Source organism: Leucoraja erinacea, chromosome 14, assembly GCF_028641065.1.
Source record: "Leucoraja erinacea ecotype New England chromosome 14, Leri_hhj_1, whole genome shotgun sequence".
NCBI classification, from domain to species: domain Eukaryota; kingdom Metazoa; phylum Chordata; class Chondrichthyes; order Rajiformes; family Rajidae; genus Leucoraja; species Leucoraja erinaceus.
This window is the reverse complement of record NC_073390.1, coordinates 46,446,236-46,461,517: the sequence shown is the minus strand read 5'-3', so window position 1 is coordinate 46,461,517 and position 15,282 is coordinate 46,446,236. Positions and strand designations below refer to the sequence as shown.

The following is a 15,282-nucleotide window of genomic DNA, read 5'->3' as shown; positions in this document are numbered from 1 at the left end:
ATGTACAGGATGGGTTGGTTGGAAGATCGAAACTACACCATAGCTTATGGGAGGACTGGCAAGTGGGAAGGCACCGAGGGGAATAAACTGGTGGTACTCTATGTAAACCAGTGGGAAGGCACGCACCATAATTCACCCGTTAATACATTCTAATCTATTGGGTAAGGTTCATTGTCCTTAATTCTAGCAGGGTAATCACACTTCAAAGGCTACTGATAATTGCGCTATTTTTAAAATATTATCTCAAGGCAATTATTGTCTTTGGGATCTTGCATTATTAGCTGCTGGAATTTATAGTTGGTAATAATTATCAAGTATCATAATTACAATTCAGCAATCTAGTTAAATGCCCATTTTGCCGATCTGTAAACGTAAATATGCCAAAGATCGAAAGCAGTTTATAGAGGTCGACTACAAAGGTCCATGATAAGGGATAGTGATAGAAGATGATCTGGGTGACCCGAGGACCTAATGAAAAGCCAACACGAGAACAACCTGTGTAGGAACAAACGGAACTGCAGATGCTGATTTACCCCGAAGATAGACACAAAAAGCTGGAGTAACTCAAAGGGTCAAAGCATCACTGAAGAAAAGGAAAAGGTGACATTTCGGATCGAGACCCTTCTTCAGACTGAGAGTCAGCGAAAAGGGAACCGAGGGATGTACATGGTACATAGGGCAATGAATAAAATATATGCAAAAAGCTACAATGATCGAGGAAATGTGGAGCCAAAATGGTTCATTGTTGGCTATGGGGTAGCTGATAATTAGTTATAGTTGGAGGGCAACCTTATAATTGCAGAGAATAGGATCCACGCTTTGAATTTGGGGTGGGATTGGGAATGGGAGACCAACAATGGAGAAAGGGCCTGATAATCAGTTGAGAAGCTGCAGAAATGACACAAGACCAAAAGGCTTTGTTCTTCTCACTGGGTTAATGCTTTGAGTTTGTAGGAAAGGCAATGGGGATGAGAAAGCACGAGAGGTGAAGTCCAAGAGTGGAGATTAAACGTGAAGGAGAACATACACGACGGATAGAACTTTGGACAATAGAAGGGTAGCTGGTTTGCATGATGGTCTGGGCTGTGCACCAACTTTGCATCAACTTTGGGCGGCACAGTGGTGGAGTTGCTGCCCTTCAGCGCCAGAGACCCCGACTACAGGTGCTTATTTATACGTTCTCCCCGTGACCTGCGTGGGTTTTCCCCGGGTGCTCCGGTTTCCTCCCACACTCCAAAGACGAACAGGTTTGTAGGCTAATTGGCTTTGGTATAACACTAAATTATCCCTAGTGTGTAGGATAGTGTTAATGTGCAGGGATTGCTGGTCGGCATGGTCGGCGTGCTGTAATTCTAAACTAAACTATAAGTTCGAAAGTGAAGATTAAATGTGAAGAAGAACATAACAGATGGCGATTTGGACAATGTACTGCATTAAAACATTGGCAGGTACATGTAGCAACATTAAAATATTTGGTCAATGTTTCTTCACACGATATTATTCCTTATTACCACCAAACAAAACAGAGGGAGGAAGATTGTAGTTATGCAATACAGTGTTAATAATAAACCATGTCAAAATTATTACACATATGTATTGATAAAGAAAATGCTTACAGGACAGTTCTGGTGGACTTTCTGATGACTGCAATTCCAAAAGGATTCTTTTTAAGTTCAACATCGTAATTAGGATTCACTGCTGCCGGACCCTTAAATGCTTTAATGTTTTCATGTGGAACTTCAAACCGATGATTGGAAGCATCCGTAATCTTAGCATGACAATCAAGAAAGTTGTCGATTAGGAGGACAAGTTAAAGATGCACGGAGATTGCAGCCCAATGATGACAAACGGGAAGACCAGGTGTTGACAAAGCGCTGGAGTAACTCGGCAGGTCCGGCAGCAACTCCGGGGAAAACGGACAGGTGGCGTTTCGGATCGGGACCCTTCTTCAGACACCTGCCCATTCCTCCAGAGATGCTGCCTGACCTGCTGAGGTACTCCAGCATTTTGTGTCAAACTTTGGTGTAAAGCAGCATCTGCAGTTCCTTTTTTAAAATAATATATAAATTTGCAGACGCTAATTTACAAATCAAATGCAATAACAAGACAGAAGGCTTGTTCCCAACACTTTTCATTAACGGCTTTAGTATCTAATTTTTTTGATAATCAGATGCAATTAGTTGAATGAAGAGGTAGTATTAATACACATTATATTCTACTTTGGTCAAATGCGTATTAAGATCAAGTTAAAGTATAGGGCGGCACGGTGGCACAGCGGTAGAGATGCTACGTTACATTGCCAGAGACCCGGGTTCATTCCTAACTACGTGTGCTGTCTGTATGGAGTTTGCATGTTCTCCTCGTGACCTGCAGGGGTTTTCTCTGGAATCTCCAGTTTCCTTCCACACTCCAAAGATGTACAGGTTTTAAGTTAGAAACATAGAAAAATAGGTCCAGGAGTAGGCCATTCGGCCCTTCGAGCTAGCACCGCCATTCAATAAGTTCATGGCTGATCATCTAAAATCAGTACCCTGTTCTTGCTTTTTCTCCATATCCCCTGATACCTTTAGCACCAAGAGCTAAATCTAACTCTCTCTTGAAAACATACAGTGAATTTCCCTCCACTGCCTGCCCCATATTCTTAAACTGTGACCCCTGATTCTGGACTTCCCCAACATCAGGAACATTTTTCCTGCATCTAGCCTGTCCAATCATATATATATTTCTATAAGATCCCCTCTCATCCTTCTAAAGTCCAGAGAATACCAGCCCACTTGACCCATTCTTTCATCATATGTCAGCCCCACCATCCCAGGAATTAACCTGGTGAACCTACGCTGCATTCCCTCAATAGCAATAATGTCCTTCCTCAAATGAGGAGACCAGAATTGCACACAATACTCCAGGTGCACTCACCAGGTCTCTGTACAACTGCAGAAGGATCTCCTTGCTCCTAAACTCAAATCCACTCACAATGAAGGTCAACATGCCATTAGGTTTCTTCACTGCCTTCTGTACCTGCATGCTTACTTTAATTGACTGGTGTACAAGGACACCCAAGTCTTGTTGCACCACCCCTTTTCCTAATCTGACACCATTCATAATAATAATCTGCCTTCCTGTTTTTGCCACCAAAGTGGATAACCTCACATTTATCCACATTATACTGCATCTGCCATGCATCTGCCCACTCACCCAACCTATCCAAGTCACCCTGCAGCCTCATAGCATTCTCATCGCAGCTCACACTGCCACCCAGCTTTGTGTCATCCACAAACTTGGAGATGTCACATTTAATTCCCTCATCTAAATCGTTAATATATATTTTAAATAACTGGGGTCCCAGCACCAAGCCTTGCAACACCCCACTAGTCACTGCCTGCCATTCTGAAAAGGACTCGTTAATTCCTACTCTTTGCTTCCTGTCTGTCAACCATTTCTCTATCCATGTCAATACCCTACCCCCAATACCATGTGCTCTAATTTTGCACACTAATCTCTTGTGTGGGACCTTGTCAAAGGCTCTTTGGAAGTCCAGATACACCAAATCCACTGGCTCTTCCTTATCCATTCTACTTGGAACATTCTCAAAAAAATTCCAGAAGATTAGTCAAGCATGAATCCCCCTTCATAAATCTATGCTGACTTTGACCGATCCTGCCACTGCTTTTTTGTTAGTTAATTGGCTTCTGTAAAATTGTCCCTGGTGTGTGTAGGATAGTGTTAGTGTGCGGGGTCAGTACGGACTCAGTGGGGCTGAAGGGCCTGTCTCCACACTGTATCTCTAAGCTAAACTGTTGTCCATTTACAACAGTTGGAATAAACCTGTTCTACCTATTTAAAACATAAATAAAGTTCAGCAATAGCTTTTGACTCTATGTCAAGGATGACAAAGAATTAATACAATCTATAATGAGAGAATGCCGTATGGATTGTCCAATGGGTAGATAGAATAAAAGGCTGGTAACAAGAAACAGCAGGGTTTTGGCTCTCAACAAAGCACACCAACCTTGAATCGAAAGCGATTTGCTGTCTGCATTTCCGCAGTCAATAGCAATGTTTCAATATCCTTTCCATAAAGAGAGGGAGAGGGCAATCGATGCAACTCACTCTCAAACCCTGTTTCGAAATAAGATCATGGTTAAATGCACTCATCCAATAAAATCATTCATTTCTTGTCATAAAGGGCGGCCCGGTTGCGCAGCGGTAGAGTTGCTGTCTTACAGTGCCGGGGACCCGGGTTTGATCCTGACTGCGGGTGCCATCTATACGGAGTTTGTACGTTCTCCCCGTGACCCGTGCGGGTTTTGCCCGGGAGCTCCGGTTTCCTCCCACACTCCAAAGATGTACAGGTTTGTGGGTTCATTGTTTTGTGTAAAAATTATGTACGTTAGGTATGTAGGATAGTGTTAGTGTGCGAGTTTGGCGCGGACACGGTGGGCTGAAGGACTTGTTTCTGCGCTGTATCTCTGAACTAAACTAAACCAAATGCAGACAAACAAATTATTTCAGCCACTGTACAGACCTGTTGGGGTTTCAGTTTGACTATCACGTATTCGGTATCCAACATTCGAAGCAGTATAGCACCAGGGCCCATTTCCACTTGTCACTGGTTTCCAGCAACAGCCCCGGGCTTCACAGTCTTCCTATGGAAAAGATAAATGGAAGAAGGTTAGCCAGAATTTACTGAGAAGATTGGAGTATTGTCAATGATAAACACATACAGCTGGAGCAACTCAGCGGGTCAGGCAGCATCTCTGGAGCAAAGGTATAGCTGACGTTTCTGGTCGAGACCCTTCTTCAGACCTGAGTCAGGGGAAAGGAGAAACAAGATATATAGAAGGTACACAAAAATGCTGGAGAAACTCAGCGGGTGCAGCAGCATCTATGGAGCGAAGGAAATAGGCAACGTTTCGGCCCGAAACGTTGCCTATTTCCTTCGTTCCATAGATGCTGCTGCACCCGCTGAGTTTCTCCAACATTTTTGTGTACCTTCGATTTTCCAGCATCTGCAGTTCCTTCTTAAACAAGATATATAGATACTGATAAAGAGAGATATAGAACAAGTGAATGGAAGATGTGCAAAAAATAACGATGATAAAGGAAACAAGCCATTCTGAGATGTCGTCGAGGTGAGAATGAGTTACAGCGAAATATGAGGTGCCGTTCCTCCAATTTGCATTGGGCCTCACTTAGACAATGAGCGAAGGCCCAGGACAAAAAAGGTCAGTGTGGGAATGGGGAGTTAAAATATTTGGCTACCGGGAGACACTCGCTATTGCATCTGTGCCACAAAAAAACAAACAACAACCAGGAACAAGCAGAATAGTCGACAACAAGGCCAAATGGCTGGCCACGTCAGTCCCCTGTAATCTGGAGAGAAAAATACCATCTCACAGTCTGCCTCACCATCCTAAATACAGTATACTGAAATATAGTTACAGTTTGTCACGTGTAATGAGGTACAGTGAAATGCTTTCGTTGCATGCTGACCAGGTGTGTGTGTGTGTGTGTGTGTGTGTGTGTGTGTGTGTGTGTGTGTGTGTGTGTGTGTGTGTGTGTGAGTGTGTGTGTGTGTGTACGTCCGTGCATGCAGAAAGACAATACATGATTACAATCGGGTGACGTTTCGGGTCGAGACACTTCACAGGTGAGTCTGTGGAGATCTTTGGCATGGAAGGCTGCGGAGGCCAAGTCAGTGGATATTGTTAAGGCAGAGATAGATAGATTCTTGATTAGTACGGGTGCCAGAGGATATGAGGAGAAGGCAGGAGAATGGGGTTAGGATGGAGAGATAGATCAGCCATGATTGAATGGTGGAGTGGACTTGATGGGGCAGAATGGCCTAATTCTACTCCTATTCCTTATGGCCTTAATTGGCTTCTGTAAATTGCCCCGAATGTGTAGGATAGAACTAGCGCACGGGTGAACGTTGGATGATACAGAGCGGAAACAGGCCCTTCGCCCCCACCGAGTCCATGTCGACCAGCGATCACCTGCACGAACACATCTTGATGGTATGACATGCGACTGGTCTCCCAATAAAAACTAGAACCCTTTAGGGTCTGTCCCACTTAGACGACTCTTTAGGCGACTGCAGGGGACTAGTTTTAATCAAATTCACCTACGACACCAAAAATTGTCGCCACCGTCGCCGAAACATTTTCAACATGTTGAAAATTTTGCTGCAGTCGCCTGTAGTTGCCCAAAAATTCACCTAAGTGGGACAGGCCCTTTTTGGTTCCCAACCTCTGTTGAACCCAACGGCAATTTAAACTGATTTAATCTGCCTCCATGTGGCAGATTAAATCTGCCTCCATGTGGCAGATTAAATCTGCCTCTATCCCTCCATGCTCTGCCGTTCATGTTCCTGACCATCGATCACCCATTCACACCATTTCTACGTTATCCGAGTTATCCCATCCACTCCCTACACACGATGGGACATTTACAGAGACCCATTAATCTACAGACCCGCACGTCTTTGGGATGCGAGAGGAAACCGGAGCACCCAGAGGAAAGTCACACGGTCACAGGAGGAACGTACAAACTCCACACAGACAGCACCAGAAATCAGGGTATCTGATGCTGTGAGGCAGCATCTCTACCTGCTGTGCCACCGTGCCGCCCTAGCTGAGTACTTTCAGCATTTTGGGGGGGTTTATAATCCATCCAGCTCACAGATGTCTTCAGGAGATAGTCGCCATCCTTGCCCAATCTGGCCTCCAAACCCACTCTTAAGTGGATATAGACACAACTGTAGTAACTCAGCGGGTCAGACAGCATCTCTGGAGAAAAAGAATACGTGATGTTTTGGGTCGTTTTCTCCAGAGATGCTGTCAGACCCGCTGAGTTACTCCGGCTTTTTGTATCTCTCTTTAGTTGAAACCAGATCGGCAGTTCCTTCCTGAACACCACTCTTAGACTGCTTTCTCAATCCACGGGGAAAGAGGAATAAACAACTCTGACCACCACAGAACAAAAATTGCTGCCTTTATTAACATTGGCTGCAATGCATGTCATAATGCACGTGACAATTTTTTTGATAGACAGTCAAACGCAATTATTGTTACAATCTCCAGTTTATATCAAAGATGATTTTGCAGATTGTTGTCTATAATAATCGCCATATTTGATTCCTCCCCCGCCCCCCGAAGATGCCTGAATTGATTGTTCAAGTTAAGTCATTCTTTCCTGATCCAGCTTCACTGCTTTACTGAACAGAAAACATCCTTTACACTCGACACAGAAAACGTCATGCCTCACTAGTTTAATGTCCTAATGGATGGGTCTACAAAATGAATGGGATAATGAGGCACAGTACATTGCCACTTCGAAAAATGGCCCTGCAAATTGAATGTGTGCGCTCCAACCATTAAACTGCCTTGTTAAAAATGTGAGGTAGTTTCATGGCAGAAGCGATACTGAAGAATTAACGCTGACTCTCAGCAAGTGGCACAGTCGTGGGGTTGCTATCAGCTGGGTGTTGATAGTTTCATTGACACCTCACAGCTCAGGGCTTTTTGGGCAAGTACATAGATCATAGAACAGTGTGTGTGCGTGTGTGTGTCTGTGTGTGTGTCTGTGTGTGTCCGTGTGTGTGTGTGTGTCCGTGTGTGTGTGTATGCGTGTGTGCCCGTGTGTGCGTCCGTGTGTGCATCCGTGTGTGCGTGTGTGTGTGTGTGTGTGTGTCCGTGTTTTGTGTGTGTGTGTGTGTCTGTATGCACACAAAGTGCTGGAGTAACTCAGCGGGTGAGGCAGCATCTACGGAGAGAAGGAATGGGTGACGTTTTGGGACGAGACCCTTCTTCAGACTGATGTCGGGGGAGGGGGGGGGCGTGGGAAAAAGATAGAAAGTGGGCAGAGACAGAAGGACGTTGGAGAACTGGGAAGGGAAGGAGGGAGAAAGCAAGGGCTATCGGAAATTTGAGGTCAATGTTCATACCGCTGGAGTGTAAACTGCCCAGCTTGGGTTTACACTCCAGTTTGGGTAGATAACACCCCAGCGCTATGAACATTGCTTTCTCTAATTTCAAATAGAACACAGGACATCAGGACATCATACAAACTCCATACAGACAAGAACCCATAGTCAGAATCGAACCCGGGTCTCTGGAGCTGTGAGGCAGCAACTCTACAGCTGTGCCATCCAACAATGGGTCTCCTGTTGTGTAAACCAGCATCTGCAGTTCCTTGCTTCTAGTTTATTTTATTGACCTGCTGTCTGCTTTCTGATCCAGTTTATTTCATATCATGTGCATCTCTTATCTGTGTACACCATTCCCTGAGGAAATTCTTATCATATTTAAATCAAATCAGCCCAGCTGCACAGATAAAGAAGGGAAAGTCACCCGGACCTTATCACAGGGACAAAGTGCAGACGCAAATAATTAAACAGCCGACAAATTAATTACAGAGCTCTGTGATCGAGGTGCAATGCATAACCAGTAATGGCTCTAGGATGGGTAAAGGTCTCGCACTTTCTAATACAATACAATTTTATTCATCACATTGCACATAAAGTGCAAGTGAAATTAATTTGCCAGTAGCGGTACAATGATAAAGAACACAGAAACACAATTAAAATTTAACACAAACATCCACCACAGCATTCATCGCTGTGGTGGAAGGCACACAAATTGGCCAGTCCTCCTCCATTGTCCCCCGTGGTCGGGACCTCAACCCTCCGCAGTCGTCGCTGCGGGCATCCAGATGGTAAAAGGACAAGGTAAAAGTCAAGGTAAATCCAGAATCGGCTTTTCAACCACCGGAGACTGTGGCTTCAGGCTGGTGTAGGCCGCAGGCCGGTGGTCGAAGATTTAAAGTTTGTGCCGCAGCCAGAAGCACCGCAGGCTGCAGGGCCGACAGACAAAGCTCCCCTCCAGGGATCCCTGGTGAGGAACCCCGCTCCTGATGGTAAGTTGCCACCGCGCCCGCGGTAGAAGTCGGTAAATGATCAAACAATTAGAGCCAGAGCCAAACTGCATGGAAACTGCCCTTGAGCCCAACTTGACCAGGATGCCCTACCTACGTCGTCCCACTTGCCCATATCCCTATATGCCTTCCCTATCCATGTACCTGCTCAAATGTCTTTTAAATCTTGTTACGGTATCAGCCCAACAAACATCACGGAAACAGGCCTATCAGCCCACCGTGTTCACACCGACCAGCACACTTACACTATCCTGCACACGCAAGGGACAATTTACACTTATACCTATTAACCTACAAACCTGTACATCTTTGGAGTGTGGGGGGGAAATCGGAGATCCCGGAGAAAACCCACGCAGGTCACGGGGAGAACGTACAGACGCCGTACAGACAGCACCCGTAGTCGGGATCGAACCCGTGTCTCTGGTGCAATAAGGCAGCAATTCTACCGCTGTGCCACCGTGCCGCCCTATCCATGTTCTGCAGGGATGATGCCTGGCCCACTGAATAGCTCCAGAACTTTGTGCCTTTTTTTTTTATAAACCACCATCTACAGTTCCTTGTTTCTACATTTGTACTCTACAGTTGCACTCCGTACTTTAGATGGCAGCATCATGATTTTGTTTATCTAGAACAACTGGTCATTTAATGTATATCTATCCGTTTACTGTGTTTAGTGTGTTTGTCAATCTGCGGCAAGGAAGAATTTAATTGTTGCGATCCCCGTGAATATGATAGGGTTCGGAGGGAGAGATTGATCAACCATGATTGAATGGCTGAGTAGACTTGATGGGCCGAATGGCTTAATTCTGCTCCTATCACTTATGACCGCATGTTCAATAAACATAGTCTCTCGACTTTTCACAAGTGAACGGTTCAATACAGTTCAACCAAAGTCGAAGCACATCGTTGAACAAATCAATTTACTGGAAGTAAGTGATACCATTACAGACGGTTCAATGTAAAGGTTGCCAGGATTAGAAAACTTTAGTTTTGAAATGCCAACTGCACTGGGATCATTTTCGTTGCGGTGGGGGAAACAGAAGAGATTTAATTAGAGTGTAAAAAAAAAAATTGAGACAGGGTGAAAAGGACCTTTTTTTAAAAACACCAGAGGTCAATAAGTGACTGCAACGTCTGTCAGTCTGAAGAAGGGTCTCGACACGAAACGTCACCCAATCATTTTCTCCAGAGATGCTGCCCGTCCCGCTGCGCTACTATGCATTTTATGAATGAATAAGTTTATCGGCCAAGTATTCACATACAAGGAATTTGCCTTGGTTCTCCGCCCACAATTGACAGCATGACATACAGTGACAGTTACGAATGATACATAAAATATTAAACATTAATAATACAACATTATTGATTAAACACGTGATTAAATAAAATACCAGAGCAAAAGGAGGCTACAGGTTTTTGGTTATTGAGTGGAGCTACTATTCGTGGGGAAAAAAAGCTGTTTTTATGTCTGGCTGTGGCAGATTTGACAGTCCGGAGTCGCCTTCCAGAGGGAAGTGATTCAAAGAGTTTGTGGCCAGGGTGAGAGGGGTCAGAAACCCTTGCAGTGTATTTATCTATGCAAACCAGCCTATCTATGTAAACCAGCATCTGCAGTTCCTTCCGCAGGTCAATGTTAATTGGGAGTAGGATTGGAGAGCAGTTTTTAATTATTGTCCCAAACAAAATATCATAACATCATATGGCATAGGAGCTGAATTCCAGATTCAGGGACAGTTTCTTCCCAGCTGTTATCAGGCAATTAAACCATCCCACAACTAGAGAGCAGCCCTGAACTAATATCCACCTCATTGGAGACCCTCAGACTATCTTTGATTGGACTTTGAAGATAGACAAAAATGCTAGAGATACTCAGCGGTGAGGCAGCATCTGTGAAGCGAAGGAAATAGGCAACGTTTCGGGTCGAGACCCTTCTTCAGACTGATTGGACTTGATTGGACTTTACAGGCTTTATCTTGCACTAAGCATTATTCCCTTATCATAAGGTACACAAAAAAGCTGGAGAAACTCAGCGGGTGCAGCAGCATCTATGGAGCAAAGGAAATAGGCAACGTTTCGGGCCGAAACATTTATCATATATCAGTACACTGTGAATGGCTCGATTGTAATCATGTATTGTCTTCCTGCTGACTGGTTAGAACGCAACTAATACATTTCAGTTGAGTTTAATTTTACTTTAGAAATATAGCACGGAAACTGAGTTTGCGCCGACCAGCGACCCCCTCACGCTAACCCCGTCCTACACACACTAGGGATAATTTACAATTTTACCAAAGCCAATTAACCTACAAAACTGCACATCTTTGGAATGTGGGAGGAAACCGGAGCAGGCGGAGAAAATCCACGCAGGTCACAGGGAGAACGTACAAACTCCGTACAGATAGCACCCGTGGTCAGGATTGAACCCGGGTCTCTGGCGTTGTAAGGCAGCATCTCTACTGCTGCGCCACCGTGCCATAATATATTATTGCATTTGCTTCTTCAGAGCACAGCATTTTTCTATACGTTTAACAGTGAATGAAAACAGACAATGAGAATCGTACAATCATACCAGTCTCGACCCGAAATATCACATATTCCTTCGCTCTATAGATGCTGCCTCACCCGCTGCGTTTCTCCAGCATTTTTGTCTACCTTTGAGAATTATACATGTACACTAAACTTCATCATCAAGCATTTCTCATTTCTAGAATACATGGTTTACTAAACTATTTTAGCAAAGGAGGAAAGTAAAAGATTTTGTCGAAAGTGCAATCAGCAATAAATTCTTAAATGTATTTAAAGAAAAACAGATCCATTTTGGGCCATTTTTCTAACTTCATTAGCAGTCACTTCATCGTGAGAAGCTTGGCATTACGCTAAGTGCTGCCATTACTTACAGAGCTGTGCCAATCCACAAAAAGCCCTGTCATTTCTCACTGTGCTCAGGGATTTCTCAGCAACCACTGTCAATCTGCATCAATGTTACCTTAGCCCATGCGGCATGAAGATAAGATCATGTGATAGGAGCAGAATTAGGCCATTCGGCCCATCAAGTCTACTCCGCCATTCAATCATGGCTAGCCTCTGACACAAGTACTAATCAAGAATCTATCTATCTCTGCCTTAAAAATATCCACTGACCTGACATCCACAGATTCACCACCCTCTGACTAAAAAAAAAAAATTCCTCATCTCTTTCCTAAAATAACCCCCTTTCATTCTGAGGCTGTGACCTCTCGTCCTCGACTCTCCCACTGGTGGAAACACCCTCTCCACATCCACTCTATCCAGGCCTTTCACTTTTCTGTATGTTTCAATGAGGTCCCCCCTCATTCTTCTAAACTCCAGCGAGTACAGGCCCAGTGCCACCAGACATCACCACTGCCAATGCTAAACAGTTTTCTTTCACTCAGCTTGCCCCCTTCATTATCACTGCATAATCAATTACCGAAATTTGTGCTTTCATCTCGACTAATGCCAAAGCACCAGAGACACCGATTCATTAAATTAACCATCTCGCTGTGATCTGGACTTCCACAAAAGCCTTTGACAAGGTCCCCACCGAAGACTTGTGCAGAACCTTTGGCATTGGGAGTAGTGCTTTCAGACAGGAAGCAAAGAGTAGGAATTAACAGGTCCTTTTCAAAGCACCAGTGACTAGTGGGGAGCACTTGATGCTGGGACGATTTACAATGTTTTGAAATTAAATGTGACATCTCCCAGTTTGCGGATGACGCAAAGCTGTGATCCACATCTTGAATGCAACGGATACAGTAGATGAGGTGCATGGCAGGAGGTGCAATGTGAACATCCACTGCCAAGTAACCTGAAATGACTGTCGGGGTCCCTGGACAGAGTCAAGGGAGGAGGTATAGGGGTCAGGTGTTTCATCTTCTGCGGTTAAAGCAGGGGATATGCAAAAAGTAACGAGGGGAGGCTGTTTGTAGGGTGAAAATTAGAAACTGTTGCAACGTGGGTGGGGGAATAGAGAGGATGCCAGGGCTACCTGATGTGATCCCACTGGGAGTTGCGGAGGAGATCGTTCCTCCAATCATTTAGCGCAAGACAATGGAGGAAATGGATGGAGATCAAGTGGTTCAGGCGGGCTGAGCAAATATGTTCCGCGCTCGGGGTCTGGCCGATCACCACATCTTGAACTGGTTGGAGGGTGGTGAACATCTGAAAAATTTCCCTGAAATTGATGTGCTGGTGTTGTGAGGCGGCTGGGAGGGGGTGGAGTTATCCAGGGAGTTGCGGAGGGATCGGTCTCTGCGCAAGGCGGAAATGGATGGAGACGTGGCTCGGGGTGGGATCACGCTGGAGGTGGCTGAAATTTCAGAAATTGATGTGCTGTGTGTGACGGCTGATGGGGTGGAAGGTAAGGATTAGGGGGACTCTGTCTCTGTTGCGACTAGGTGCAAGGGTAGCAAGGGCGGAGCTGTGGGGTACCGAGGAGACACGAGTGAGGGCCTCATCTATGATGGGAGGAGGGAACCCCTGTTCCCTACAGAATGAGGACATCTCGGATGTTCTAGTATGGAACACCTCATCTTGGGCACAGATACGGCGTAGACGGAGGAATTGGGAGTAGGGAGATAGAGCCTTTGCAGGGAGAAGGGTGGGAAGAAGTGTAGTCTACATAGCTGTGAGAGTCAGTGGGTTTGTAATAGAAGTCAGTCAATAGTTTATCTCTTGTGATGGAGAGTGAGGTCAAGAAAGAGGAGGGAGGTGTCGGAGATGGTCCAAGTAAATTTGAATGCAGGATGATAATTGGTGGTGAAGGCCATGAGTTCTATATGGGTGCAGGAGGTAGTCATCAATGTAACGGAGATAGAGTTCGGGTTAGGGCCAGTGTACGCCTGGAACAGGGATTGTTCAAGGTACACAAAAATGCTGGAGAAACTCAGCGGGTGCAGCAGCATCTATGCTGAGTTTCTCAGCTGAGAAACCCGTTGAGTTTCTCCAGCATTTTTGTGTACCTTCGATTTTCCAGCATCTGCAGTTCCTTCTTAAACAGTGATTGTTCAACATACCCTACAAAGATGCAGGCATAGCTGGGGCCCATGTGGGTGCCCAGAGCTATGCTTTGGACTCAGTGTCTGAATGGTGTCAGATTAGGACAAAGGGATGTGCAGAGAGGCCTGGGTGTGCATGTACATCAGTCACTGAAAGTAAGCATGCAGGTACAGCAGGAAGTGAAGAAAGACAATGGCATGTTGGCCTTCATTGCGAGAGGATTTGAGTTTAGGAGCAAGGGGGTCCTACTGCAGTTGTACAGGGCCCAAGTGAGGCCGCACTTGGAGTATTGTGTTCAATTTTAGTCTCCTAATTTGAGGAAGGACCTTATTGCTATTGAGGGAGTGCAGCGTAGGTTCACCAGGTTAATTCCCAGGATGGCGGGACTGATATTTGATGGAACAATGGGTCAACTGGGCTTGTATTCACTGGAATTTAGAAGGAATGAGAGGGGATCTTATAAAAACATTAAATTCTTAAAGGATTAGACAGGATAGATGCAGGAAAAATGATCCCGATGTTGGGGAGTCCAAAACCAGGGGTCACAGTTTAAGAATAAGGGGTAGGCTATTTAGGACTAAGATGAGGAAAAACTTCTTCACCCAGAGAGTTGTGAATCTGTGGAATTCTCTGCCCCAGAATGCAGTTGAGGCCAATTCACTGGATGTTTTCAAGAGAGAGCTCTTAGGGCTAAAGGAATCAAGGGATATGGGGAAAATGCAGGAACGGGGTACTGATTTTAGATGATCAGTTATGATCATATTGAACGCTGGCTCGAAGGGCCGAATGGCCTACTCCTGCAACTAATTTTCTATGTTTCTTGTGTTGTAAGGCAGCAACTCTACTGCTGAGCCAGACCAATTAGTTATCACTATAAACCTTACAAAAACAAATACAATAAACTAAGATTAGACTACTTTCATGCGAATGACATTAATTAATGCAGGAAAAACACATTGAAATTTAACTTATCAGCGGTATTTAAACCAGCATCAATCTTAACCAACCCCATCATCCACTACAGATAGGCACAAAATGCTGGAGTAACTCAGCGGGACGGGCAACATCTCTGGAGAAAAGGAATAGGTGACGTTTCAGGACGAGACAATTCTGCAGTCACGAAAATAACTAGTAATGCCCCTGTCCCACAGGAAACCTGAACGGAAACCTCCGGAGACTTTGCGCCCCACCCAAGGTTTCCGTGCGGTTCCTGGAGGTTTTTTGTCAGTCTCCCTACTTGCTTCCACCACCTGCAACCTCCGGCAACCACCTGCAACCTCCGGGAACCGCACGGAAACCTTGGGTGGGGCACAAAGTCTCCAGTGGTTTCCG

At 45.1% G+C, this 15,282-nt stretch overlaps 1 protein-coding gene across 2 annotated transcripts in view; it reads right to left on the bottom strand.

Moving 5' to 3' along the window:
* The window catches only part of si (sucrase-isomaltase (alpha-glucosidase)), a 194,663-nt gene that overhangs the window by 158,725 nt on the left and 20,656 nt on the right, over nt 1-15,282 (bottom strand). For both annotated transcript variants that reach the window (XM_055646336.1, XM_055646337.1), the window contains 3 exons: nt 4,526-4,646; nt 4,010-4,119; nt 1,617-1,768 (listed from right to left, as the gene is read on the bottom strand). In XM_055646336.1, coding sequence (XP_055502311.1) covers nt 1,617-1,768; nt 4,010-4,119; nt 4,526-4,646 — 383 coding nt within the window. The remainder of the gene's footprint in view (nt 1-1,616; nt 1,769-4,009; nt 4,120-4,525; nt 4,647-15,282) is intronic.